Source organism: Balaenoptera physalus (assembly GCF_965194825.1).
Source record: "Balaenoptera physalus genome assembly, chromosome: 4".
Classification (NCBI taxonomy): domain Eukaryota; kingdom Metazoa; phylum Chordata; class Mammalia; order Artiodactyla; family Balaenopteridae; genus Balaenoptera; species Balaenoptera physalus.
This window is the reverse complement of record NC_138891.1, coordinates 10,625,767-10,653,195: the sequence shown is the minus strand read 5'-3', so window position 1 is coordinate 10,653,195 and position 27,429 is coordinate 10,625,767. Positions and strand designations below refer to the sequence as shown.

The following is a 27,429-nucleotide window of genomic DNA, read 5'->3' as shown; positions in this document are numbered from 1 at the left end:
ATGCTGTCATTGCGAAGAGATACCAAACTGCATAGGTCTGGAAATAAGAACTAGGATCAATGAATAGTAACAAGCAGGAAGATAAAATCTGGTTCAGTATAAGATAGTACTTTTTTACCTAGCATCTTATCTGAAGATGGAACAGGTTGGCTGCTCATATGGGGCAGGGACGAATATTCCAGGTCACCTGAATACCTACTTACGATGATTCTAGGCGCTTAATGTGTACTTAACTTGTAACAACATACCTGCAAAATACACTCCATTTCACAGATAAATTCTGAGCTAGACAAGTTAAAACTGGCAATCACACAGCTAAGAACTGGAGAAAACTGGATTCTTACCCTGGCCCATCTGTCTCCAAAGCCTGGCTCTTCCCACACATCACACACCTAAAAGAAGTTAAATCAGTTGTTAAGGAAGCAAATGGGATTTCTGAGTTGGTGAGAACTGTCATCTGACTCGAAGTCCCTTTCAAAACTAAGATGCCAGAAATGAAAAGTAATACTCCCTTCCACTTGTACCAGCACTTCACAACTGTTCTCACATTAGTCCCTCACAGCAGTGATGTAAGGTAAGTAAGCTGGGGAAGCATTCATTCTGTTGGCATTCTACCTCAGAGAATAAGAGGACAACAAAGATGAAGTCCTTCAACTTTCTTCTGGTTTACCCCCAAGATAGTTATTTTCCATTTTTTCCCTCTGATCTTTCATTCATTCAGTACTCATTTACTAAACACTTCTTACATGCCAGATACCAAACCTCAATGACTCTGCAGTCTGATGGGAGGAACCTGTAGGCACAGAGGGAAAAAAAGTACATTTAAAAAAAAATTTTCCATCTCCTTAACAGATCTTACTCTATCAATTTCAACTCCTTTCTTATATCACTTTGATTTACTCCTCACTGCTGCCCCTGTTCCTTTCTCTTAGCCTACAGAAAACTCTGCCCCCCTGTACTACTCCATTTTTACTTGTTTCTCCCTACTGCAGCCAGACTCCATTCTCAACCACCACTCAACTGATATTGCTCTAAGGTCACCAATGATAACCAACTGCAAAATCTTTATTTTTCTCAACTAGTCTACAATACTGGACACCAGTGATCTTTATTAAACTCTCTTCTTGCTATTTCCATAAAGTTTTCATCTATTTTTTAAACCTTTTTTGTAGTCCCTTTCATTTGGCTTTTCTTCCACCCCCTATACCTAAATATTGGCTTTCCTTTCAGTCCACTTTTCTTCCTCCTGGTCTACAATCTCTTCCTGGACAATCTCATCTGTTTCTATAATATGAGTCATCATCTATGTGATATTTCCAAGACTTTATTTCCAGTCCTAACCTCCAAACACAACTTCCAAATGCTCAATGGGCCCTTTTACCTGCATGTTCTGTATTATCTCAGACTCGGCATATCAAAATTCAACATACCATCTCTAGTCCACTCCCCCAAACGGTTCTTCTGCTGAAATTCCCAGGTTGGTTAACAGCACTGACACTGTCATATACGTAGTACACAAAAAGAATTATCTAGAAGACTTCCCTTACTTTATCTCCCAATTCTAGTTAGTTGCCAAGTTTTAGGCATTCTACCTAAACTCTTCCTAAACTCTCTTCATCCACAGGGACCTAGTTCAGACCCACTTCAGTCCTCATCTGAATTATCAAAACCACCTCCTAACTGGTCTCTCAACTCCTGGCTCTCCTTTTTCCAGTTCTATCCATCCTTGTAGCAGACATGGGTTCCTTCACAAGAACCCCTTGCTTTAGGGGGTGCATCTGGCCCAAAGGTACACAAGAGACCGAGGACTGGCCAGAGCACCCCCTACCCCTAGTCACGTGTTTAGGTCAGGGAGGAACATAAAATCAAAGCCAGGCAGGATTTTCCTCAAGGTTTTAGTTTCCTGCTGAGGATATCAGGGAAAAATACTCTCTTCTTCTTTTGGGACTGTAAGGAAATGTAAGCTGAACTGCCTGTAGAAGAGAAAAAAAGGATACAGCTTTAAAAGGGTAAGGGATGAGGGGACTCCACTGTCACCAAGTCCTGGATGGAGCTCTGCCTGACTATCCCTACTGCCTGGCTAATCAGTTTTCTTTTGCATTTAAGCCACTTTGAGTTGGGATTTCTGCCATTTGTAACCAAGAGTCCTGATTAACAATTTTCTATACCACAAGTCACTTCTCTAAATCACAGATAAAATGTTATTTGCCTGCTTTTATTCAGTCAACTAAATTTTACTAAAACACAACACTGAAGGCACCCACCACTACCCTGTCTTTAAGTTCACAAATGCAAATATACTTGTTAAAATTGTAATATACCATATCATTTCATGCAGCTGTGCCACTGTCTACACTGTTCCCTCTGCCTAGAATGCTCCCTTTCTACCTGCTTATCCACAAAATATATAGTAGGGTTGCATAAAATAAGGCTGGAAAATTAGGTAGGGGCCAAACCATGAAGGGCCTTAAATGCCACACTGACATATACACATTTTAACTGCAGAATGGTGGGGAGACCACTAAAAAATTGTAAGTCAAAAAGTGACATAATCAGATTTGTATCTTAGAGGCCTCAATGTGGACGTAGTATGAAGGATGACCTAAAAATGAGGTGATACTAAAGGCAGAGAAAACAATAGTAGGCTACTGAAATAGTCTAAGCCAGAGGCTACAAAGGATGGTAAGAGGAATAAATTAGGACATTTCTGGGGAAATAAATTTTGCCAACTGCTGTCAAATAGCATTGATAAATCTTTCAAAGTTTTTAAACTAGCATTTCTACTTGCAAGAAAGTAGACATAAGGAAGTAAATGTGAAGCCTATAAAATTTACATATCAAGATTTTACTGAAGGAGCATTGATAAGAAAACATTAACAACAACCTAAGTGTTAAACAATAATTTAAAATTTAGAATATATCATACAGTGAAACTGAATGATATTTAAAAACCGAATTTTTTAAAGCATGAGGCAATACCCATAAATGTTAAGTGGAACACACCACTGCACACAATATGATTCTAATTATGTTCAATAATGAAGATCAGAAGGATTTTTTTTTAAAAAAAGCAACAACAGTATCGAGAGATTAGTTAGATGAGTGGTAGGATTATGGATAATTTGTTCATTCCTTCATATGTTCACATATTTGGTTTTTTCTGAGTAACACTATTCCTTAGTCATGATTTGCTAAACTCAACCACTATTTAACGGTAAAGAAAAATAAGTCCTACACAGGTTAAATGACAAAAATTCACATTAATAAGTGTTGGGACCAAAACCTGAACACTGCCTGGGTGGAAGGCTTGCTGTTAAGAAGCAGACCCATGAAGGCAGAGCCATCACCCGCAGCTCCGGAGAACCTGCAACAGCTGGGCACTGAGCACAGACCAAGGCTGTTAAGGCTTGAAGCTGGCCTCTAAATTCGCACCTCAAAGGCATCAAATCACCAGTGAAGAGGAGACTATAAGAAGGCGTAATTTAAATGCTTATTTTTATAACTTTATTTTTATATAAAAAAATCTTTCAAGGAACAGAAAAGGAAATAGTAATGACAGACTAGACAGAAGAAAGAAGGCCTCAGAGAAAGGTGTTTGGAGACACTGATGTTCTATTGTCTGTACTTACTTTGCTTTTTAAAATACATGAATGCTTTTAATGCGAGACTATTATTTCCTTGAAGTGAGATTTCCACAACCTTGTTACAATCCCAAATAAACTCTACAGACCCAAGCATTCAATTTAGTCAAGCAGGATAACGATCAAAAAGTCCTTTGATAACTAACAGAAGAGAATTTGAATATAATATTTGTGAAATAAAAAGGCTTCAATGAAGACGTTTGGGTGGCTACTGGATAGGAGAGAAAAACAAAATGATCAAGGACAATTTTTAAAGCCTGAGCTATCTGAATTTTTTCTAACATTACAAATTAAGAAACTGTGTTTTATTTAGATGCCATTTAAATTACAGTACCACCTAAAAAATCAAAACATCTAAGACGGTTCTAAGGTAGTAGATTGAAGATTATATAAAAAATCTAGTCAGGTATAGCTCTTAACCATTTCATACACAAAGACTTATTATCTTTTTTTAAAAATTAAACTGAGTATTAGATCACAAATGATTAAAACTATGTTTCACTAGTTTTAATTTACCTACCTATAAGAGCAATTATACCGCTATCTTAACTTCACTGGTTCTTTACGAAGAATTTAAAAATGATTCCCTATGTAAAGTTAGAAAATTTGCAGAAACCAATGCAAAAGCACCATCCAGTGGTAAAAGATGAAAATTACAACTTATAAATTTGTGACTCTACATGGTCTCCAATACAAATTACCAGGAAAGAAAAAATAAATGGGCTAAATGATGTTGATGGTGTCTGCTATTTGTTACCATTTTCCCAATCAAATCTTATTCTTACTACCTTAAGTTTGACATTTTTCCCTTTTCTGACTTGCCCACCCATTACCCAAATGCTTGACTAAATTCAAGACTCACCCAGGGCCTTTACTGAGCCAGAGGTTAGAAAACAGTTTCTAAAGAACAGAAATAAGGTGTGTGAGGGATGAATTTCCAGTGGAATTCTACTCAGCAAGGGCCATTCCAGGTAACAACAAATGAGAGGCATCCTATGTTTCATTTTTATTTAAATGATAAGTTGGTAGATAATCCTGAAAAGCCAGGTAAAGATTCACAATTGGTTAATGCATTCAGAATTCAGAATTCCTAAAGAGAATATGAATACTTGACATCATCAAAATTATTACAAGTTGAAGAATACAACCTAATAATGCTTTCCCAAAAATCTGCTCCCCATCTACCGGAATATAGATGGATAAAAATTTTCAGCTTCCAATAACACCTCTCTGATCACCCTCTTCTAAAAAAAAAAAAAAAAGGTAACTAATAAATTACTAAAAAGCAAAAAGCTAATAAGGGTGATTTTTTTGTTTTGAAACAACGTTGCATTAAGTCTACTTAATATCAAATGGTATTACCATTTGATAATCATCATAAACTATTTATCACAAAGTATGGCAGGCTGCCACTTGGTAATGGTAAAGAAGCCAATGACTGGGCTATAGTTTCTTCCTTTCTACACAATCTTTCAGTATGCATGAATTTCAAATAAGAAGCCTAACAAACCATACCAATGATATCAAACTAGCTTATATTGTCTTCACTAGTGCCTTCAGTTTGACACCTGCAGCTTTTTAAACTGCTTTCACTAACAACACAGGCGTCACTCTCATAGTGAGGCTCCCTGGGGATGACAGGCTGACATGTCTACAGTGAATGGCTGACATGTCTACAGTGTACATCACAAACATGGAACACACAGGAAAACGAGCTAGGAGCAGGGAGACACCAGTCAGACAAGAGAAGGAAGAACACGTCCAGTACTACATCAGTGTTTCAGCATAAAATAAAACTAACTGCAGTGTCATCATCAGCTATTTAATATTCTCTTCTCCAAGCTCCAACAGAGTGACAGCTTATTAGATTCTTAAGCCCCCTCCACTGAAAATCTATTTGAATTATTAAGTAAGTTGCTATACTAAGTTTCGCACGAATACAGGGCCCACCACACTTATAAACAGAATGTCTACAACACAGGATTTGCATTGACACTAAGTATTTATTCACATACACTTATATATAAAAGCGAAGTTTAAGTTACAACCAGGTGTAAATAGCAACAAACTAACAAATTACAAGAGCTGCCTCTATTACTGCAGAGAGACTATGGGAAAACCACCTAGCATAATAGGAATTCCCACACTATTTCCTCTGGTAGAAGCAGTAGTGGTATTGTTTCAATTCCAATATCAGGCCTGTAGCAGAAAACAAATATCAAAAGCAAGAATATGCTGACCCTAGAAATGAAGGGCTACAATATAGTACTTTGAATTACTAGATCATATTCAAAAATCTTACTAATTCAGAACTTAGTTTTACCCTTCTATCAAGAAAGAAAATTATTTTTAAAAAGAAAGAAAATTATTAATCTGTGTAATGAGACAGAGTTTTTAAAAGGTTTTCTTTATATATGAACGATTTCTTGCTGGATTCTCTGAAGAGACTCAAAAAGTGGGGTTAGATTCTCGGAATTGCTAGCAACAAGACATTCTCATTAATTAAAAAAACAAAAAACTATCCAAATATATTTACTATAACATTTATCAAATAATTTCACGGGGATATCTTAATCTAAGAAACTGTCTATAAAGTATAAAATATTCAATCTACATAATTTCTGAATATTAAAAACATGGTCATTTTAGAAATACATAAATTTAAGAAATAACAATGTCTCCCAAAGATAAACACTGATAATTATTTTCTATATATGTACTAAAAATTTGTGATAATATACTATTTAGTAACTTGCTTCTCTCCATTTTCTTCCACTTGACAATGTGGACCTTACTCATGTTCTTGAATATTCCTCTTTAACACCTTCAATGACTATGTAACATAACATTCAAAAGTACTATCATCTGTATTATATTTAACCAATTTCCTAAGATTGAACATTGGAGTTACTCCTCTTTTTTTACTCATATATAATAATTTTTTCAGGCTCGTATCACAACAGTTATTTTTAGTGTCTTCAAATAAATTGTCTTCAAATAAATAAAATTAGGCCTAAAATACTCTGGAGCCTTAATTCTCAGGTGCACTGACTTAGAAAGATCAAATGTCAGAATTAAGTTCTCTGTATAAAAGTATTCTGTCAACGGTATTTATTATTAGTCTGAAAGAATCATCAGTTTTAGCATTGTTCTCATAGTGATTATTGCTTTGTTCCAATATGCCTTTCCAGTATGTTAGAAGAAGACAGAAACCATCCTATCCACCTGGCAGAAGAAGGTTAACTACAGTTCTAAACATATTAAAAATTGTTATTTCTCCTCTTGTCAAAACTCTTTATGAAAAAATTAACCTTGTCAAAAAAATAGTCAAGGGGCATTACTTTTACTATGTCTTCTACCATATTAATGTAACAGACATAGTAGTAATATTAACTTGCCATTTGGTGGCAGCAAACACAAAAGAAGTAATTTCCTGAGTACACCTATTGTATTATTACCAATTCAAAGGTAGTCTTCCCTGAATCTCGAATTTTTAAACAAGAGTTTCAAATGAAAGATGGTGTTTTACAGGTTTTAACAGGTTTAATGTTTTAACCCTGTTAACAGTCAAGCTCAAAACAGTATTAAAAGAGAATTTGTGATTAATATTAATAGCTTTCTGTTACTATAGCATTTACCAATACAATTTAATAGCCTCTAAAACTATGGAAACCTTTTGATGCTTATCAAGCAATAAGTAACTGCAATAACTTTCATTTGTGCTAAGTAATATTTATATATCTCATGTAAAAATTACATTTTTTTACTCTAACCAAATCCAGCTAGCCTAGCCTCGTAAGCCACAAATACTTATTCAATAATCATTTGTTAATAACTTCATATGTGCTAAGTACAAGGAATACAGCAGTGAACAAAAGAAATTGTTTCTGGCTTCATGAAGCTTATACACCCTTTTCCCAGACTTGTAAAATGGTGTAGTAAAAGGCCGGCTTGAGAGTCTAAATAGTATACAAATATACATAAAATACAAAAATATTGTTTCGCTCTACATATAATTTACAATAAAAAAAACTACACAAAAAAATTAGAGTAAAGAAATGCAACAGAGTTTTGCTTCCTCTTCTTTTGAAATATCAAGTTATTTCGAAAGGGAAAATGTTTGGTGCTCTTAATTTACTATTCTTGTTTACTCAACCCACAAGACGCTAAGTGACTGAAATAATTAAGCTGTATCAAACTGAAAAACTGTACACAGAGTATCTTTTCACACAAAATAATCACACAGCAAAGTTTGTCAAACTTTGCAGTAACTTATTTGGAGAAATCACTGCCAAAATGTCTTGTAATCCAAGACACTGAGAAGCATGAGTCTAGGATCACGAGTGGATTCACAATGAGGCTATATGGTGCACATAAGGACAGATGAACCATTGAGTTACACACCCCGTCCTCATAGCACAGCAGCTCCTCCAGGGCGAGGCCGTATGCCACTCACATCAGTATACCCTTATGACTCTGCACACAACAGTCATGAACAATTTGCTATGCATGGATATTTATTTCTCATACTGATGACTGGATCTTGTTAGCAGAAGAGAAATTTCATTTTCTTTTTTCTGTTTTTGTCCCAAGTAGATACAAGTTTCTACAGGTTAAAAATTAACATCAGCAATTTCACATGGGCCAACCTAATACCAATTATTCACGACATAAGTTCCTTGAGGGTAGGCACCATTTCCTATCCCCCTCAAAATGTTTGTCTTCTAGTAAGGGAAAGAGATAAGTAAAAAGTAAACTGCAAAGCAGTACAATAAGTGCTTTGACAGAAGTTCAAACTTCTGTTCGTGTGTGTGTGTGTGTGAGAGAGAGAGATGTACATACATATAATGCATTAGGAATCACAAGGTATACAAGTCAGTGAATGACATCAGGAAAAGTGGAAGCCACCTGGAAAATAAAATTAACTAGGACTCAAAAAGATTAAGTGATCACTATATTGAGCTGTATGTGTTTAAAGAAATATAAAGGTACTGGGAAACTACTGACTGATTTCTCTCTGAGATGGGAAGAAAGTCAGGGATGTCTGCCCTCACCACTCCTATTCAATTTATCATATTGGAACTCCTAGCCACTGCGATAGCACTATGAGAAGAAATAAAGGGCATACAATTTGGAAAGAAAGAAAGAAAACTACCTGTATTAGCAGACAACATGATTGTCTATGTAGAAAATCTCATGAACGTGTCTAAAAACGTTTCCAGAACTAATAAGTTTAGCAAAGTCATAGAATACAACTGTATTTCTACATACTACCAATGAACTAAAAATAAAAAAATTTTTAAGCAGTACCATTTATAATAGCACCCCAAATTAGAAATACTAAGGTATAATTTAACAAAATATATGCAGAATCTGCATGCTAAAACTATAAAATATTGATAAAGGAAATCAAAGACCTAAATAAATGAAGAAAGATACCACATTTACGTACTTGGAAGACTCATTATTGTTAAGATGTCTATTTTTCCTCATTTAATCTATAGACTCAGTGCAATCCCAATCAAAGTCCCAGTGGTATTTGCAGAAATGAATAAGCAGATTCAAAAATTTATATGGAAAGGCAATGGAACTACAAGATCCAAAACAAATTTTATGAAGAATGAAGTTGCAGGATTCACACTACTAGAAGGCTACAGTAATCAAGACAGTGTCACACTGGACAAAGGGCAGACATATAGATCTGATGGGCTGGAATGGAAGAGTCTGGAAATATATCCACACATATGTCGTCAACTGACTTTTGACAAAGGTGCAAAAGGCAGTTCAACAGAGAAAAAATAATCTTTCCAACAAATAGTCTGGAACAATTAGATAATTCATTTGCCAAAACAACAACAGCAGCAAAACCTGAGACCTCTACCTGATACTACATACAATTAAATTACAATGGCTCACAGGCCTAAATGTACAATCTGAAACTATAAAATTTCTAAAAGAAAATATAGGAGGAAATGTTTGTGACGATGGTGAAGGCAAAGATTTCTTAGAGATGATATCAAAAGTACAACCCAAAATAAAAATACTGATTTCTTAAAATTCATCAAAACAAAGAATTTCTGCTCTTTGAAAGACATCATTAAAAGAATGAAAACACAGGCCACAGACTGAAAGAAAGTGCTTGCAAATTAGATATATGACAAAGGAATTATATCCAAAATAAATGAAGAACTCCTATAACTCAATAATAGGACAGTCCAATTTTTTAAATGGGCAAAAGATGTAAACAATTTGACACTTCACCAAAGAAGATATACAGACATGAAAAATATATAGACATTAATCATTAGAAAAACACAAAATAAAATACAATGAGATACTATTACACACCTACTAGAATGTCCTTTTTTAAAAAAAATTGACAATACCAAATGCATTATGCTAAGTGAAAGGCTGTATACTGATTCTATTTCTTATGACATTATGCAAAAGCCAAAACCTTAAGGACAGAAAAAAGATAAGTAGTTGTTAGGAGCTAGGGACCTGGGGAAGGGATGAATACAAAGGGGTAGAAAGGAATTTTTAGGGGTGATGGAATTGTTCTCTATCTTGACTGCAGTGGTCATTACATGACTGTATGCATTTGTACAAACTCACAAAACTGTATACTAAAAAGCGTAAATTTTACTATATCTAAATTATACCTTAATAAAAATAGAAAAAAACTATAAAAATACTAGAAGAAGCCACCCAACAGTTTTAAAAAAAATCTAATAGGGAAGACACAAAAATGTAGAAGACATAATAAAAATTCATAAATTTAAACATCTAAAAATATTAAATTTCTGCATTAAAAAATGTAACCAAAAAGTGAAACAAATGATAAATATTGGGGGGGTGGGAAGAATCCACTATTAAAAAAGGCGAAGAACAGAAACAAACAATTCATAGGAAAGGAAACATAAATGTCTCATATAAAGAGATGCTCAACCTCGTAAAAGAAAATCAAATTAAACTATATGGATGTATCGTTGATCATCTCTCAAACTGGAAAAGATCAAAAAGTCTAAAACTGTTTAGATCCTAGAATGAATGAGTTATTAACATATCTAATCAGTTACTAACATAATCTCTGTGGGAAAGCGACTTGTCAATATCCAGCAAACTACGAACGCATATTCTACTGATATGGAAATACATTTCCAGGATACATTTTTTTTTTTAATTTATTTATTTATGGCTGTGTTGGGTCTTCGTTTCTGTGCGAGGGCTTTCTCTAGTTGTGGCAAGGGGGGGCCACTCTTCATCGCGGTGCACAGGCCTCTCATTATCGCGGCCTCTCTTGTTGCAGAGCACAGGCTCCAGACGCGCAGGCTCAGTAATTGTGGCTCACGGGCCCAGTTGCTCCGCGGCATGTGGGATCTTCCCAGACCAGGGCTCGAACCCGTGTCCCCTGCATTGTCAGGCAGATTCTCAACCACTGCGCCACCAGGGAAGCCCCCTCCAGGATACATTTTTAAGTGAAAAGAGCAAGTTACATTGGGTCTATAAAGTCTGATGTCTTTTGTGTAAGAAAGAGCGCGCCAACTGAAGAATGTCTACAAGGACTGAGTCACTGCAGTCTCTGACCTTTAACACACCCTGAAAGGAGTTCAGGGTGGATATCAGGAAGGAGGCACTCTGTGTTCTGGGAAAACTGGCAGAACAGGCCTTCAGATAGTTAGATATTTTCAGGAGAAAATTTTATGAACCCCAAGCTCTTGCATCTTCCCATACTTAGAAAAGCACTAAAACCATTAACTAAGACACGTGCTCCTTGTGACTAGCAGCAACCTTCTACCGAGATGTGCGCTTGGTTGCATGTACCAGATTCGTCAAAATCACAAATGTTGACCTCCTCCCTTACGTCCTTAGAACAGTTTCTCAGAGCTCTCTGGAAGCCTGGTTCCCAGGCTGAAACAAACTCAACTCACAGTTTTGCGTTGTGCGTTTTTAAGTTGACAAGAAAAAGACATATTTGTATTTGCTTTTATCTGCATATAGAAACACTAAGGCTACAGAGGAAACAAACATGGTTATTCATTTGGAATGAGCTGTACAAATTTTACTCATGAGACACAAAATGGGGGAAAGACTTCTCAAGTATAGCTTTATCTGGTTTTGATTATTAAATTATGTGAAGGGAGGAAAAGAAAGAGGGAGGAGAAAGAGGAATTTAACCTGTAGTTGGTACATTTGTACATGAGCAAAGTGATATATGTAGGTGCAGTGATATATGTATTATTATTATATAATAAAGAATTCTTTATTCTTTATATAATAAAGAATTTGTCTGGTCTTTGTCCTGGGTACCTGAGAGCATCTGAATCCTTGGTATTTCCCAAGTGATAGAAGTGTCTTTGTTATTCATGGTGAGCTCCAAGGACCATACACTGGTTTACACTAATGAGGTGACTCAAGGCAGGCCTCTAGATTGTTCCAGATTGGGGTTGACCATGCTGAAAGAACCATCGTGTGATAAAAGGATTGGGGCTGTGAGCCACGTGATATTAGCCTTACCTCCTGAACTCCAGGGAGAGGAGGAGGCTAGAGATTGAGTTCAATCATGTGGCCAATGATTCAACCCATCATACCTATGAACTGAATCCCCCCAAATAAATAATCTTTACACTGAAGTACCAACAAGCTACGAGGGTGATCTGTCTGAGACAGGCTGGGACCTGGGACCTGGGACCCTCTGTCGCAGTGCTTACACCTGGACAAACGTCTCTTCAAGCAACAGAATACAAAGAAACTATAAGGGACTAAAAATAACTGCATGCATGTGCAGTTGGGGCAAATTGCAAACAACAAAATACAACAAGATCAAAAGCCCAACTGCCACTTCTAAGGTGTTAGGAAAAAAAGCAGGGTAACATGCATGATCCCTGCACACAGCTCCACCAAGGGTGTGGGCAGACCACCTAAGCCACCCCTCTGTCCCTATCCACCGAGCTGCCCCTACCGTAAACCCCATTTAAGGGACCAGCTCACACACACCCCCACCCCCACCCCCCGCCTGCCTCGGGGAGCAAGCAAAGGCACCTCTTGCTTGTTCTCGCTCCCTCTTGCTACAGCTGGAGCCCCAGTAAAGCCCTGCCTGAATTTCTCATCTGGCCTCTTATCAATTTCTACTGATTTGAGTCCAAGAACCCAGATAACACATCCTGAAGACTCAGAAAACGAGTGTGGAACCCTCTCAGGTCTATGTCTCCCCCTTTTGCTGGTTCAGCTCTCTATCCTTTTGCTCTAATAAAACTGTAATCATAAGTATAGCATTTTCCTGAGTTCTGGAAGTCATTCTAGCAAATTATCAAGCCTGAGGGGGTAGTGGGAAGCCCAAAATTTATAGCCAGTAGGTCAGAAGTGAGGCTGGCGTGGGAACCCTGGAGCCACAGTTGGTGTCTGAAGTGAGGGTAGTCTTGCTGAGGACCAAACCCTTAACCTATGATGTCTACAGAACTGCCCTGTAGTAGGTGGTTATTCATTGTAGCCTTGTTTGCATTAGCAAAAAAACAACCTAGATATCAATAGGGAAGTGGGAATATATAAACAAGAAAATACTAAGCAGCCGTGAGTAATAAAAAAAAAAACTCTTTAAGTATTGACAGGGAATGATCCTGGAGGTAGAGAGAGGAAATAAGACGCACAACAGTGTGTGATATACTATCCATTGTGTAATAAAAGGCAGTAACAACTGGTATTTGTTTATATAATGATAAAATCTCTAAGGATAAAAAAAAAAATACTATTGGTTGGCTAGAGTACGGGAAACCAAACAACCTGGGGGTGAGTGGATCGAAGTATAAGGAAATATTTTTACATTATATCCTTTCATTCCTTTTAAATGGTGAACCGTATGACTGCCTGTTAAAATTAAATTTTAAAAGCTACATAGATGAATCAGATGCATACCAATGGTAAGAATTATTTAGAACAATGGTTCACTCAACACTGGAAATGTAATCTACTCCTTTGAAGAATAATTCAATTATTTAAATATCTAAAAGGCAAAATGATAAATCAACGTGATGTTATATGATGCAACCATTAAATATCATAATTTGGAAGATTACGTAGCAACTAGGTGAAGCGTGACACTAAAATGAGATGAAGCTGGGTTTCAACCCAAATTATATATAGGAGCCCCATAATTAATAATGTGTCCTTGACAAAACATTTTTTATGAAATAAATAGAGGTGCCTTGCATGGTTGTTGTGAGGAATCATATTAATATATAAAAAACATCTAGTGCAATATATTTTGCTAAATGAAAAGGTTATAAAACTGCATATACCCTCTGTTTAGAATTATGTATCACTCATTCATTCCAAGAGTTACTGAGTTGTTACTATGTGCTCTGGGCTGGTAACAAAGAGCACAGCATTGTTCTGAAGGAGCTATAGTTTAGTAGAGGAGACAAGCACACACACAATGTGCTTATGACAGAAGGATACACACTGATAATTAAGAAAGCCCAGGCCTAAAAAGGGGCACAAAGAAAATGCCTGTAAGTATTAATGAAATGAATTAATTAATGCTTATAAGTACTAAATTGATGAAAATGCTTATAAGTACTAAATTTTGCAGTCATAGAGAAAGCAAGACTAATCCAATCTCAAGAAGTAGAAGAACTGAGTATGTGTGCGTGTGCATGTGTCAGGTATCACTTCTGCTAGGATGACTTGGTCTTGAAACAAGCTGGCCAAATAAAGGTAAAAAGGCATTTATAATAAGGAGGGCTGGGTGTAAAACAATAGAAAGCAACACACTACAGATAGAAATATAAATTAATATAGTCTCTGTATATTACAGATGTATGTCCTGCTGAAAAAGATCTCTGAAATATATCAATTGGGAGGAAAACATACACAACAATCAAGTAAACCCCTTGTGCGTTGAAGTCTGCAACTACATTTCCCAGAATCCCTTTTCTCGAATGATTCAAGGATAGCGTTTCTCTGCCAATGAGGGTTACTGCAAGATTTACAGAAAAGAAAGGAACGCTATTATTGTCTGATGGCAAATGTGAGTCAACACATGGGCAGGCAACAGGCATGATGTTTGAACTGGATGCTGCATGAGAATCATCTGCTTTTTCCAGACTCAATATTGTACAATGTCAATTTTCCAAATTAAATCCATAATTTCAATGGAATAACCATTAAATTCAAGTTTCCATGGCAATTTGAAATTTTTTTCAATGTGCATAAAAAATCAAAGAGTAAGGAAGAGTCAATTTTGAAGAAAAATATGAACTTCTCAGCATATACAAAAATAAAATTCCAGGTGGGTCAAGAAACTAAGTGGGTAAAGAAACTGCAAATTTTTAGAAGAAACAGTATTTTTAGGAACTTGATGGTTTCTTACACAAGGAAGGAAAAAACATAAAAGATTGGTAAGTATGATTACACTATAATTTAAAGTTTCTGAACAAGACTCCATAAATAAAGTGAAAAGACTAGCAACATATTGAGATGTATATAACAAAACCACCACCAACAAAGAAATCATAGTATGCACACACACACACACACACACACACACACGACTGCATTGTAAGGAGGGGAAAAAAAATGAACAACAGGCAACTCACGCAAAAAATTCCAACTGGTCAAAATATATGAAGATATATTCAATCTCAGTATAATCTGAGAAATACAAATTAAAATGAGATACTCATACCCATCAGACTGTAAAAACTGAAGTCAAACTAAAACAATTACCAACAAGTTTAAGAGTAAAGAGGCAATATAAATTGGTACAACCACTTTGGAGAAAATTAAAATTACACAGTAAAGGTGAACGTGTATAACTGCTACGACCCAGAAAGCCTACTTGCACATGTCAACCTCAGAGAAACTTGGGCATGTACACAAGGAGATACACCAGGATATCTACCGCAGCACTCTTTGTAACAGCTCAAAACTGGAAACTACCTAACTGCAGTATGTTAGGGGAATAAACTGCATTTATTTGTATGAGATACATAGCAATTATAACAAATGTACCACCATGAATAAATTTTTAAAACAATGTTGCAAAAGACACATATAGTATACCATTTAAAAGTTTAGAAAACACAAAAATAATAGTTCATGTTGTTTATGATATTGTTTACGATATTGTTTATGGATATATAAATACAGTGTAAGTGCAAAAAACGGAATGATGTAAGTCAACTTTCAAGGTGGTTACCTAGGGAAGGATGGAAACGGGGCTCTAGCTGTATATATAACTATTTTACTCTTTTAAGAGACAACGCAAACAGGGCAAAGTATTAACATCTGTTTATTCCTGGTACTAGGTATGTAGGTTTCTACTGAATTTTACTTTATCCTGTGTGTCTGAAAATCTCAATCTGATTTTAAAATATTTTTCAAGAAAGATCATTCTGCTTGGCTTCAGCATAGAAGATAAACTGAAATGGGCAAGTCTGTGGAAGGGCAGACTGGTGAGAGGCTCTGTCGATCCCAGTGGGAGGCAGAGCAGCATGAAGCGAGAGCAAGGAAGTGGGAGGAGAGAGACCTGTTCCTTACACACACGGATTAGGACTAGAGAGTTCTTCATACACTCATGCAATCCTTGGATGCCTGGGAGCCATTCTTTCAGGATCTCCTGTATTGTTGAAATATTTGTGCATATATGATAACTCAAAAAAAAGGTTCTCCAATGTCAGCTTGATTTGGGATTTGTCTTACAAAATTCAAGTTCAATCACATCAGCTTCTAGATACAGAACTTATGCTGCCTTTCTACAGAACTACTTAGTAAAAATCAAAGCTTGAGGAGCCTCTGTCCAGAAACTGTGCACTACTATTATTAAATCTGATTCACGGTATTATCATCACGTCTGTATTACTAACACAATGTACCAAAGACACATCCTTGTCAATCTGCACCAAAACTTGTCGCTTTCACTATTTGTGTTATCACGTGAAAGATGGCAGCTTATAAACAAAGTCTAAAACTCATCATCTCTAATCATCACCTGAAAATAATTCTACAGACATAGGTCTCAAGAGTCATTAACATCAGATCCAAACAGAATTATAGGGAAAAACATTGCAAATTCCGGAAAGACACGTAAGAACACTTAGATAATGAGTCAGCCCCACTGAACAACGTCCTGATACACAGGTACAATTTGAACCTAAGAGCACGCTTTCATCAACACTAATATTTCAGATGATTCTATCTCATATAAGTGTGCATGCATGTGCATTCACACACATTCATGAGAATGACATGGTGGTCCAAATGGACCCAGCTCTGCTTAAGAAGAATGTAGGCCCAAAGGTCCAGCAGGTCACCATTCCTATCACAAAGCACTGCAGTAAGACAGTAGGATCCTTATGAAAAGTACTACTATCAGACAACTACCAAAAATATGTTAAGCCCCGGAAGCCATTGTGTGTAGTTTTCCTTGCTTAAATATTGAGGTAATGCAACTTTTAGAACTGAACACTAGTTTCTTTCACAGTTGTCTGCTTATCAGCATAAACCACCTAAGAGAGACAGAAAAGGACAGGAAAGGAGATGTATTCGCTCCACCTTCTGCTCTACTTGTGCTTACACACAGCTGCTTTTCAGCTTGTAATGCGAAGGTCACATCACCCTTCAGAAACTCCACATGTCTTTTTATTACACTTGCAAAAAGGAAAAATAATTTGTTTCTGTTAACTCGGAAGTAGACAAAAAATTCTCTAGTCTTTTGAGAATCATTTTTAGAGGCAAAGATAGAAGTATTATAACTTGGGCTGTTTGACTGATACAGCACTCTGTTCAGTGTTGTGATAGAGATATACTTTTTCTGGGCACTGGTATCACAACACAGTTCAATTAGTTATTAATATTGACCTACCATCATTTTTGTGTTTCTTCTCTTTTTAGTCCTTTATAGAATCATTTTTCCTCTTTTGTTCCTTCTCTGAACCTTTGCCCTGCCTTTGTCTTTTATTAGATGAAGTCAGATGCAACTAACTCTGATCTCTGACTTACATACATGACCTACTGCACAGATAATCACTCTCTAGTAGTTACATGAAATGGTCATGTTTTAGAGTTCAAACAGATCTAGGATTAGACCTGTGACCTTGAATAAAGTTAACTTCTCTGAGCCTGAATCTCCCTAACTTTAATAAGAACAATGCCACTTACCTCAAATTCATATAAAGTACTCAGTACACTTTAAGGACTCAATAAACATAAATCTCTTGCCCACCTTTCTCCTCCTTTCCTCCATCCATCCCCAGAGTAGCTGCTCTGTCTCTTGTGTTTAATGACAAAGACAAGAGAGGAAGTTAAAAAAAAATCTTTCTAGATCACATCAGGGTACCTCAGGTAGTAACCAAGAAGGGACAGAAAAGGGGATGAAGAGGCCAGGGCTCCAAACACTACTCAACCAGAAGGGCTCTGACTTTGTCACAAGATACTGGTACACACCACAGGCCACATTTGGTAAAATGGATCCAGTGGCTTTTAAAAAATGAATTCTGAAAAACCACCAGTGTTGACAATCCCACCTTTCCTCAGTACAAATAAATACACACAAAAATTGCACCTTCAAGAGCCACTGAGATGACCACCTTCCTCAGTGGTTCTTTTCTTCCCTATCAGGGAGTTTGCCCAGCACACAGCCCCACAGCCATACCGCATCTCTCAAAAGTGACCAGTACTGTTCAAGGTCCAACCCTTTGAGCAAAAAAAGGAATTATATCAGATACTGGGGATGTCTCACATAGGAGAAGGGTAGAATAACTGAATCACAGCAAGGCAGGAAAGCAGCTGAGCATCAGGAACTACTGGAACCAGGGACTTACAGTGGGAATCACTCCTGTCAAAGCAGACCGGCTTCCTTCAAGGAATATGAACACAGACAGGTCTTACACACTACATCTTACTACACCCATCACCACAGAGGGATGAGTCTCCTTCCTGGTTTCACTTAAAAACACCCAGGGAATTCTGACTGGCCCGTGTGAAGGGAGGCTGGCAAGTGACCAAGTAGTGAGGACTCTGGGAAGTCCCATTAGAACTATGTGGTAAGGGACAGAGATGGACAGACCGAACCCCAAAACAAGGGGGCACTGTTCCCAAGAGACACAAACATGGTAGGCAGGCAACACAAGGTAACTATTAGAGTGAGAGAGTAGAAACAGCAGTTTTGGGAATTGAAGAGATCTCGGTTAAAATCCTTACTTGACCAGTTAACCAGAATAAACCTTGGGCAAGCTATTATCTCTGAATTAGCTTCCTCGTGTATAAAATGAGACTGAAGTAAGATTTAGAAAAAAAAAAATTCATAAAGTCCCTAGCAGAGTTCTAGTACATAATAGGCATCAAGATAAAAATGTTTTAATATGGGCTTCCCTGGTGGCGCAGTGGTTGAGAATCTGCCTGCTAATGCAGGGGACACAGGTTCGAGCCCTGGTCTGGGAGGATCCCACATGCCGCGGAGCAACTGGGCCCGTGAGCCACAACTACTGAGCCTGCGCGTCTGGAGCCCGTGCTCCGCAACAGGAGAGGCCGCGATAGTGAAGAGGCCCGCGCACCGCGATGAAGAGTGGCCCCCGCTTGCCGCAACTGGAGAAAGCCCTCGCACAGAAACGAAGACCCAACACAGCCGAAAATAAATATAAAAATAAATAAGACCTGGTGCAACCAAATAAATAAATAAATAAAAATTTAAAAAAAAAAAGTTTTAATAGATCACTAATTCATTATATCTCACTTTTTCCACCAGTGAAGTTAGAAATAATCACATAAATGTTTACATACTCATATTAAGTGTTTATGAAAGTTCTTAGCATAAAACAGGCATTCTTCTGTCATTGAAAGTCATAGAATTTCAGGGGAATCAACCTGATGCCTGATTATTTCCAGGAAGAAGTATTCTACACCACCTCTAAACTAGCAGCTTGCTTTCACTGAGCTTAAATCACTTCCTATAGTTTCCATCCACTAGTTTCTTAGTGTGACATATGATAAAAGTCCATTCCTACTTCCGCATGGTAGGCCTCCAAATATTTGAGGCAGCCATGATGCCTCCCACTCCCCTGCCCAGGTGAATTTTCCCAACTGCACATTCCTATTTGCCTCAGTCATCCACATCACATGATTTCAAGTGTATCTCCCATCTGAACAAGCACCTATATCCAGAAATGTGGTAAGCTGGGCATATGGAGTAAGTCAGAATTGAGGCCTCCTTGTCATTTCCCTTGCACCAACCACTACACTTCTTTGTGCCACATGTGCTGATAAAGCTAGCAAGCTGCACCCCTCAGCCCCTTCCATCAACAGTATTCTATTGGGATCAGTTTTGGGAAGGAAGGACAGGCTCTTAAAATTCTCCCTCTTTGGGCTTCCCTGGTGGCGCAGTGGTAGAGAATCTGCCTGCCAATGCAGGGGACACGGGTGCGAGCCCTGGTCTGTGAAGATCCCACATGCCGCGGAGCAACTAGGCCCGTGAGCCACAACTACTGAGCCTGCGTGTCTGGAGCCTGTGCTCCGCAAAGAGAGAGGCCGCAATAGTGAGAGGCCCGCGCATCGCGATGAAGAGTGGCCCCCGCTTGCCGCAACTAGAGAAAGCCCTCGCACAGAAACGAAGACCCAACACAGCCAAAAATAAATAATAAATAAATTAAAAAAAAAAAAATTCTCCCTCTTCACTTTCCCTTTGTCTGATTCAGCTGATCACATCAGCCTACCAAGCTCAATCCTCTTAGTTCCTTAACCTGTCATCCAAAGTGTTCACTATCTCAGAGAGTCAACACTGAAGTTCAGTGATATTTCTGGGTCTCTTCCTTCCAAATTATGGTAGGATTGTACTTCCCTGCCCCACAAACACCCGGACTGGGTGTGGTCACCCCGCTTTGATCAGTTAAAAGTGAGCTGAAGTGATGTGTGACGGAGGCTTTGAAGCCTGATATGCCATTCATCATGTTCCCTCTCTGGTACCACAAGTACAAGCAACATTCCAGAAGGCAGAAACTCCAGACTGGGTTCCTGCATGAGAACAACACAAAGCAGAGAACCCTGCTGACCTGAGAACAGACATGTGATATAAGCAATAAATAAATCTCTTTTACTTTTTCAGTCACTGAGATTTAGAGGTTATCACTACAGCAAAATCTAGCCCATCCCAGCTAACACACTATCCCTCCTGTATCTGTGCCATCTGCAAATGTGATGAGTAATCTGTAAATCTCGTGCAATTCACTGAAGATAGGAGGTTTCATGCACAAAAAGAAAAGTTAGGCTGTTTTGGTTTGTTCTTAATGAATTCAGGCTAATTCTTAATGTTTAGTACTTCATCTCTCCTGGAAACAAGTAATTCTTTAAATAATCTACTCTAGAATCTCACCTGAGAGCCACATCAAGCTCTTCCTTCTTCCCCTTTCTAAAAAATGGAGTAACCTTTCCCTGTCTCAAGTCTTCAGATGCCTCTCTACTTAACTCCACCAGGCCTGAAAACATAAAAAGTTATTTAGAGAATTCATTTTCAAGTTCTTACAACCCAAAAATATAATTAATTTAAGTCAAGAACAAATACCTGCTATCTTTAATCATCTCTCTGGATTTCATTTCCCTCATTCTGTTCCTTAACCCAAAGACTGACCTTTACTGACCATGGCCAGTCAGAGGAATCTTTTCTTTCAGATGTAATATTCATGTCTTCTCACACTGGGCTAGGCTCACTATCCTGTGCCATTCACTCACTACTTAAAATTTATTCAACGTTTACCAAATATTTGCTATGTATCAGGCAACTGCTTGGTCTGCGACATGATATCTGCCTTCAAGGAGTTTACAGTTAAAAATGTCAACTGAAGGGGCTTCCCTGGTGGCGCAGTGGTTAAGAGTCCACCTGCCAATGCAGGGGACACGGGTTCGAGCCCTGGTCCGGGAAGATCCCACATGCCGCGGAGCGGCTAGGCCCGTGAGCCACAACTGCTGAGCCTGCGCGTCTGGAGCCTGTGCTCCGCAACGAGAGAGGCTGCGACAGTGAGAGGCCCGCGCACCGCGATGAAGAGTGGCCCCCGCTCTCCGCAACTGGAGAAGGCCCTCGCACAGAAACGAAGACCCACCACAGCCTAAATAAATAAATAAATAAATAAATAAATTTTTAAAAAAAATGTCAACTGAACACAAGAGAAGTGGATAGGAGCAACAACACAAGGAGTCTTGAATGCCTTACTTAAGTAGTAATAATATAGTGCCTAGGAACATAAACTTTGAAATTAGTCCTGGTCTCAATTTCTTCATCTATAAAACTGGGATAATTAACAGCAAAGAACTGTTCAAAGTATTAAATCAGACAACCCAAGTAATGGATTTAGCTATATTTAATGCTAATATTACCCTAAAGATAATGGTTAATAACTGAAAAAACTAACACACTGATATAACTGTCCATATTTTAGAAGTATTATGCTTTGGATCCGGTAGCAAGAACAGATTGAAGGATGAGTCTAAAGTCCATAAAGACAGTTAAAAGGCTGTTGCAGTAATCAATGATTCAAGTAGACAGAAAGAATGAGAAAAAAATCACCAAAGCGGTTTAGTCCTGACTCTGATAATAACTGTATAATCTTGTACAAGTTAACGTCCTCTCCAGGCCTCAGTCCTCTCATCTTAAGATCTGACCTAAATGATTAAAGTTTATTTCCAGAGTACCACCTGTTTTTAACGATTTTACATTTTATATATCTCTAATGTCGGTTACAGGCATCTCTTATACAAATATCTATAACAACAAAAACCAAAACTCCAAAGAATAATTAAATGCTAACAACTACCTTCAAAAGCAAGCAGAAAAAAACAAAAAGCATGCACAATGTCAAGGACTAGAAGAAAACTGCATCTGTGATTAGGCTTTCTGAGATAGCAAAAAACAAAAACAAACAAACAAAAACCTATTATAAATCTAGAAGCTGTGAGTTAAATTTTCTTTGCAATGCAGACTATCTTTATCACTTAAGTTCCCCAGTTTCCATGGAATAGCATGAAAAACTTTCAAGATACATTTTCCATAGTAAAGCCTCAGATAAACAGATTTCTAAATCATCTAATACCATTTCCTATTTTATCTCTCCATCTATTAAAACTAATAGGCAAGAAAAAGAAAGGATATCCAAACTGGAAAGGAAGAAGTAAAATTACCTTTGTTCACAAACAACATAATCTTATATGTAGAAAACCCTAAAGAGTCCACAAACCAAAAGAATATTAAAACTAATAAATGAATTCAGCAAAGTTGCAGAATACAGAAGAAACACACAAAAATCAGGGTTTTTTAATACACTAACAAACTGAAAAGGGAATTAAGAAGACAATTCCATTTACAACAGCATTAAGAATGAAATACCTGGGAACAAACTTAACCAAGGAGGCAAAAGACTTGTATGCTGAAAACTATAAAACACTGCTAAAAGAAATTAAAGAAGAAACAAAGAAATGGAAAGATATGGATTGGAAGACTTAATATTGTTAAAATGTCCATACTACACACAGTAATCTACAGATTCAATATAATCCCTATCAAAATCCCAAAAATGTCTTTTTACAGATTAAAAACCCATCCTAAAATTCATACGGAATCTCAAGGAACTCTGAATAGCCAAAACAATCTTGAAAAAAAAAAGAACGAACTTGGAGGTTTCACATTTCCTTACTTTAAAACTTACTACAGGGACTTCCCTGGTGGTGCAATGGTTAAGAATCCACCTGCCAACACAGGGGACATGGGTTCAAGCCCTGGTCCGGGAAGATCCCACATGCTGTGAAGCAACTAAACCCATGCACCACAACTACTGAGCCTGAGCTCTAGAGCTTGTGTGCCACAATTACTGAGCCCACATGCTGCAACTACCGAAGCCTACGGCCTGTGCTCCACAACAAGAGAAGCCACCGCAATGAGAAGCCCACGCACCAAAATGAAGAGTAGCCCCTGCTCACCACAACTAGAGAAAGCCCGCATGCAACAATGAAGACCCCATGCAGCGAAAAACAAATAAATTAAGAAAAAAACAGGGCTTCCCTGGTGGCGCAGTGGTTAAGAATCCGCCTGCCAATGCAGGAGACACGGGTTCAAGCCCTGGTCTAGGAAGATCCCACATGCCACAGAGCAACTAAGCCCGTGCGCCACAACTACTGAGCCTGTGCTCTAGAGCCCACGAGCCACAACTACTGAGTCTGTGAGCCACAACTACTGAAGCCCGCGCGGCTAGAGCCTGTGCTCCGCAACAAGAGAAGCCACCACAATGAGAAGCCTGTGCACCACAATGAAGCGTAGCCCCTGCTCGCCGCATCCAGAGAAAAGCCTGCGTGCAGCAACAAAGACACAACACAGCCAAAAATAAAATAAATAAAATTAAAAAAAAAAAAGAAAAAGAAAAACTTACTATAAAGCTATAATAATCAAAACAGTGTGGAGCTGCCATAAAGACAAACATATAGACCAATGAAACAGAACAAAGCCCAGAAATACACCCTCACATATATATGGTCCACAGATTTCAACAAGGGTCCCAAGACCATTCAATAGGAGAAAGGACAGTCTTTTTAACAAATGGTTTTGGAAAAACTGGATATCCACATGCAAAAAAATGAAGTTGGACCCTTACCTTACACCATATACAAAAATCAGCTCAAAATGGATGAAAGACTTAAACACAAGAGCTAAAATTATAAAACTATTAGAAGAAAATGGGAAAAGCTTCATGACACTGACTTTAACAATGATTTCTTGGACATGACACCAAAAGCACAGGCAACAAAAGAAAAAGTAGATAAACTGAACTTAATAAAAACTAAAAGCATTTGTGCATGAAAGGACACTATAAATGCAGTGAAACGGTAACCTACAGAATGGGAGAAAATATTTGGAAATCATGTGTCTGATGAAGGATTAATATCCAGAATAAAGAACTACAAACCAGTAACAAATGAAAACAACCCAAGTAAAAAATGGACATTTCCCCAAAGATATACAAATGGCAATAAGCACATGAAAAGATGCTTAATATCGTTAATCACTGAGAAAATACAAATCAAAACTGCAAAATAGGGCTTCCCTGGTGGCGCAGTGGTTGAGAATCAGCCTGCCAATGCAGGGGACACGGATTCGAGCCCTGGTCTGGGAAGACCCCACATGCCGTGGAGCGACTAGGCCCGTGAGTCACAACTGCTGAGCCTGCGCGCCTGGAGCCTGTGCCCTGCAACAAGAGAGGCCACGATAGTGAGAGGCCCGCGCACCGCGACGAAGAGTGGCCCCCACTTGCCACAACTATAGAAAGCCCTCGCACAGAAACAAAGACCCAACACAGCCATAAAAATAAATAAATAAATAAATATTTTAAAAAAAAAAACTGCAAAATAACACTTAACACATATCAGAATGGCTATTATAAAGAAAACAAAAAAACAGGTAGAAAATAACAAATGTTGGTGAGGTGCAGAGAAATTGAAACTCTTATGTGTTGTTGGTGAGAATGTAAAATGGTACAGTCGTCAATGCACAATTACAATATGGCATTTCCTCAAAAAATTAAACACAGAATTACCATATGATCCAGCAATTCCACGTCTGGGGATATATCCAAACAAACTGAAAGTAGGGTCTCAAACAGGTACGTACATACCCATGTTCACAGCACCATTACTCACAAGAGCCTAATGGACACTTAGAAAGCAATCCAACTGTCTGTGGATGGATTAATGAATTTTTAAAATGTGGCATATACATACAATGGAATGTTATTCAGCCTTAAAAAAGATATTCTGCCACATGCTACAACATGGATGAAACTTGAAGACATTATGCTAAGTAAAATAAGTCAATCACAAAAGGACAAATATTGTATGATCCACTTACAGGAAGCAGAATGATGCCTGGTGTTTGTAAGAGGTTGGGGGATAAACGGTATAGGGAGTTAATGTTTAATACATACAGAGTTTCAACGTGTGAAGATAAAAAAAGTTCTGGAGATGGGTGGTGGTGATGGTCGCACAACAATGTGAATGTATTTAGTGTCACTGAATCGCACACCTTAAAATGATTAAAATGATAAATTTTATGTATGTTAATTTTACCATAATGAAAAATGAATAGAAAAATAACTTTTTGCTTTTATATAAATGAATAGGAGTTTAGAGTAATATATATTTTTGTTTGATTAATTTTAGAATGAGAAATTTTTTTTAACACCAGTGGTAAAATAGTATTCTGATGAATTCTATCATATACAAAAAAACATTTATGAAGACCTATGCCCCTAAATATATCATGTTATTGTTCAGATAGAATAGGAATATGTTTAAATTATTTGATCTAAAAAAAAATTTAACATGGAATTTTAAAAGGTAACTATATCTACTTACACGTTTCAAAAAAAGTACATTGGTGATTAGGAAAAAAATCTTTTTCAAGGCAAGTTTTTAAAGATAGAAAACTTCCTCACATTTAACTAGTGAAAATTAAGTATACAAGTATTAATGCTAAAGTATTATCTGTATTAGAATTTGAGAAAAAACAAATTGTGGTCTTTCCTAACAATCTATTCCTAATCCCCACTATGAAATGACTATGGGTCACTTCAAACGATTACGAGCCTCCTAGGGATTAAAATGCTACACAGAAAAATAACATTTACAAAATCAGGTTAACCAAAATATTAATATCTAGGGGGAAAAGATAACTGTCTTTAAGTTTTTAACTCAACTCTTGACAAGTTTTTCTCCCTGATTTCTTCTGGATCTCCCACATCTTTGCACACCACGCAACAGTTATTCATTGACCCCAAAGATACTGTTTAGGTCACAAGCCAAACTTACCCTTTACAAAGGCTTAACTAAGACCAGGCCTCTAATAAATCAGGGTAATGCTAATTATTTTATACAGATAAGAAAATATCTATGGAAAGTCTCTTTTCCTCTAAATCACTTTCAGTATGGTTCTCCTAAATGTTGCCTTAAACATAGTAACCTACCAACAATTCACTCAAACCTACAGAGCTTATTTCAGTGTTTAAGGAAACAGAAAGCCTATTATTTCTTATGGTTAGATAAAGCTCTAGTGTGTGTGTTTAAAAATTAAAATGCTCCTATCATATCCCCTTTTTTACGGGGATGCAGTCTCTTATACTTAAGGTGTTTGCTAAACCTATTCATAATTTTTCTCTAAGACTCTCATAAAATGACACTTTTTCCACAATCATTTGTCTATTGTAACCTTTCCAAAATAATTTACCACTTCCTGTGATTCTTTTTGTCATTCTTCCAGATATAATTCTCCACTCATCTACAAATAATGCTTTTGTAGCCCTATGAACTCAAAATTTAACCTTTGAAAATTCTGCTATACATTTTATACATTAAAAACATACTCAGGTCAAAATAAAAAGCCAGAACTTTCTATCAAAGCCCAAGGAATTTAAATCTTCTAGTCTATGGAAGCCTAAACCAACAAGAGACACAAACACAGGTTCAACAGTGTCTGAGGAACCAATCTCAGGACACCATCTGTTCAAAAAAATTTTGGCCTCAGGACCCCTTCACACCTTTAAATTATTGAGGAACTCAAAGAGTTTTGTTTATGGGGGTTATTTATAGTTGGTGCATTATTCAAAATTAAAAGTGAAAAATTGTTTATATACTTTCAATATTTCAAGCTTCACAGCTTCTTCACCAGGAGATTTCATCTCAAAAAACCACTTTCTCTGCTCACCCATAAATAGTAAGTAACTCATCTGTTAAAAGTTTTATCATGAGATTACAGCAATTCAGCCAC

At 37.3% G+C, this 27,429-nt stretch overlaps 1 protein-coding gene and 1 long non-coding RNA gene across 4 annotated transcripts in view; one reads left to right on the top strand and one right to left on the bottom strand.

Moving 5' to 3' along the window:
• Window positions 1-27,429, bottom strand: part of ANKRD28 (ankyrin repeat domain 28) — a 176,270-nt gene that overhangs the window by 132,143 nt on the left and 16,698 nt on the right. Inside the window, exon 2 of one of the 3 annotated variants that reach the window (XM_082459231.1) lies at window positions 345-392. The exons of the other annotated variants lie outside the window; for them this stretch is intronic. Coding sequence (XP_082315357.1) covers window positions 345-392 — 48 coding nt within the window. The remainder of the gene's footprint in view (window positions 1-344; window positions 393-27,429) is intronic. 3 annotated transcript variants of the gene reach the window in all.
• Window positions 1-27,429, top strand: part of LOC309659527 — a 381,336-nt gene that overhangs the window by 338,841 nt on the left and 15,066 nt on the right. The window lies entirely within an intron of this gene.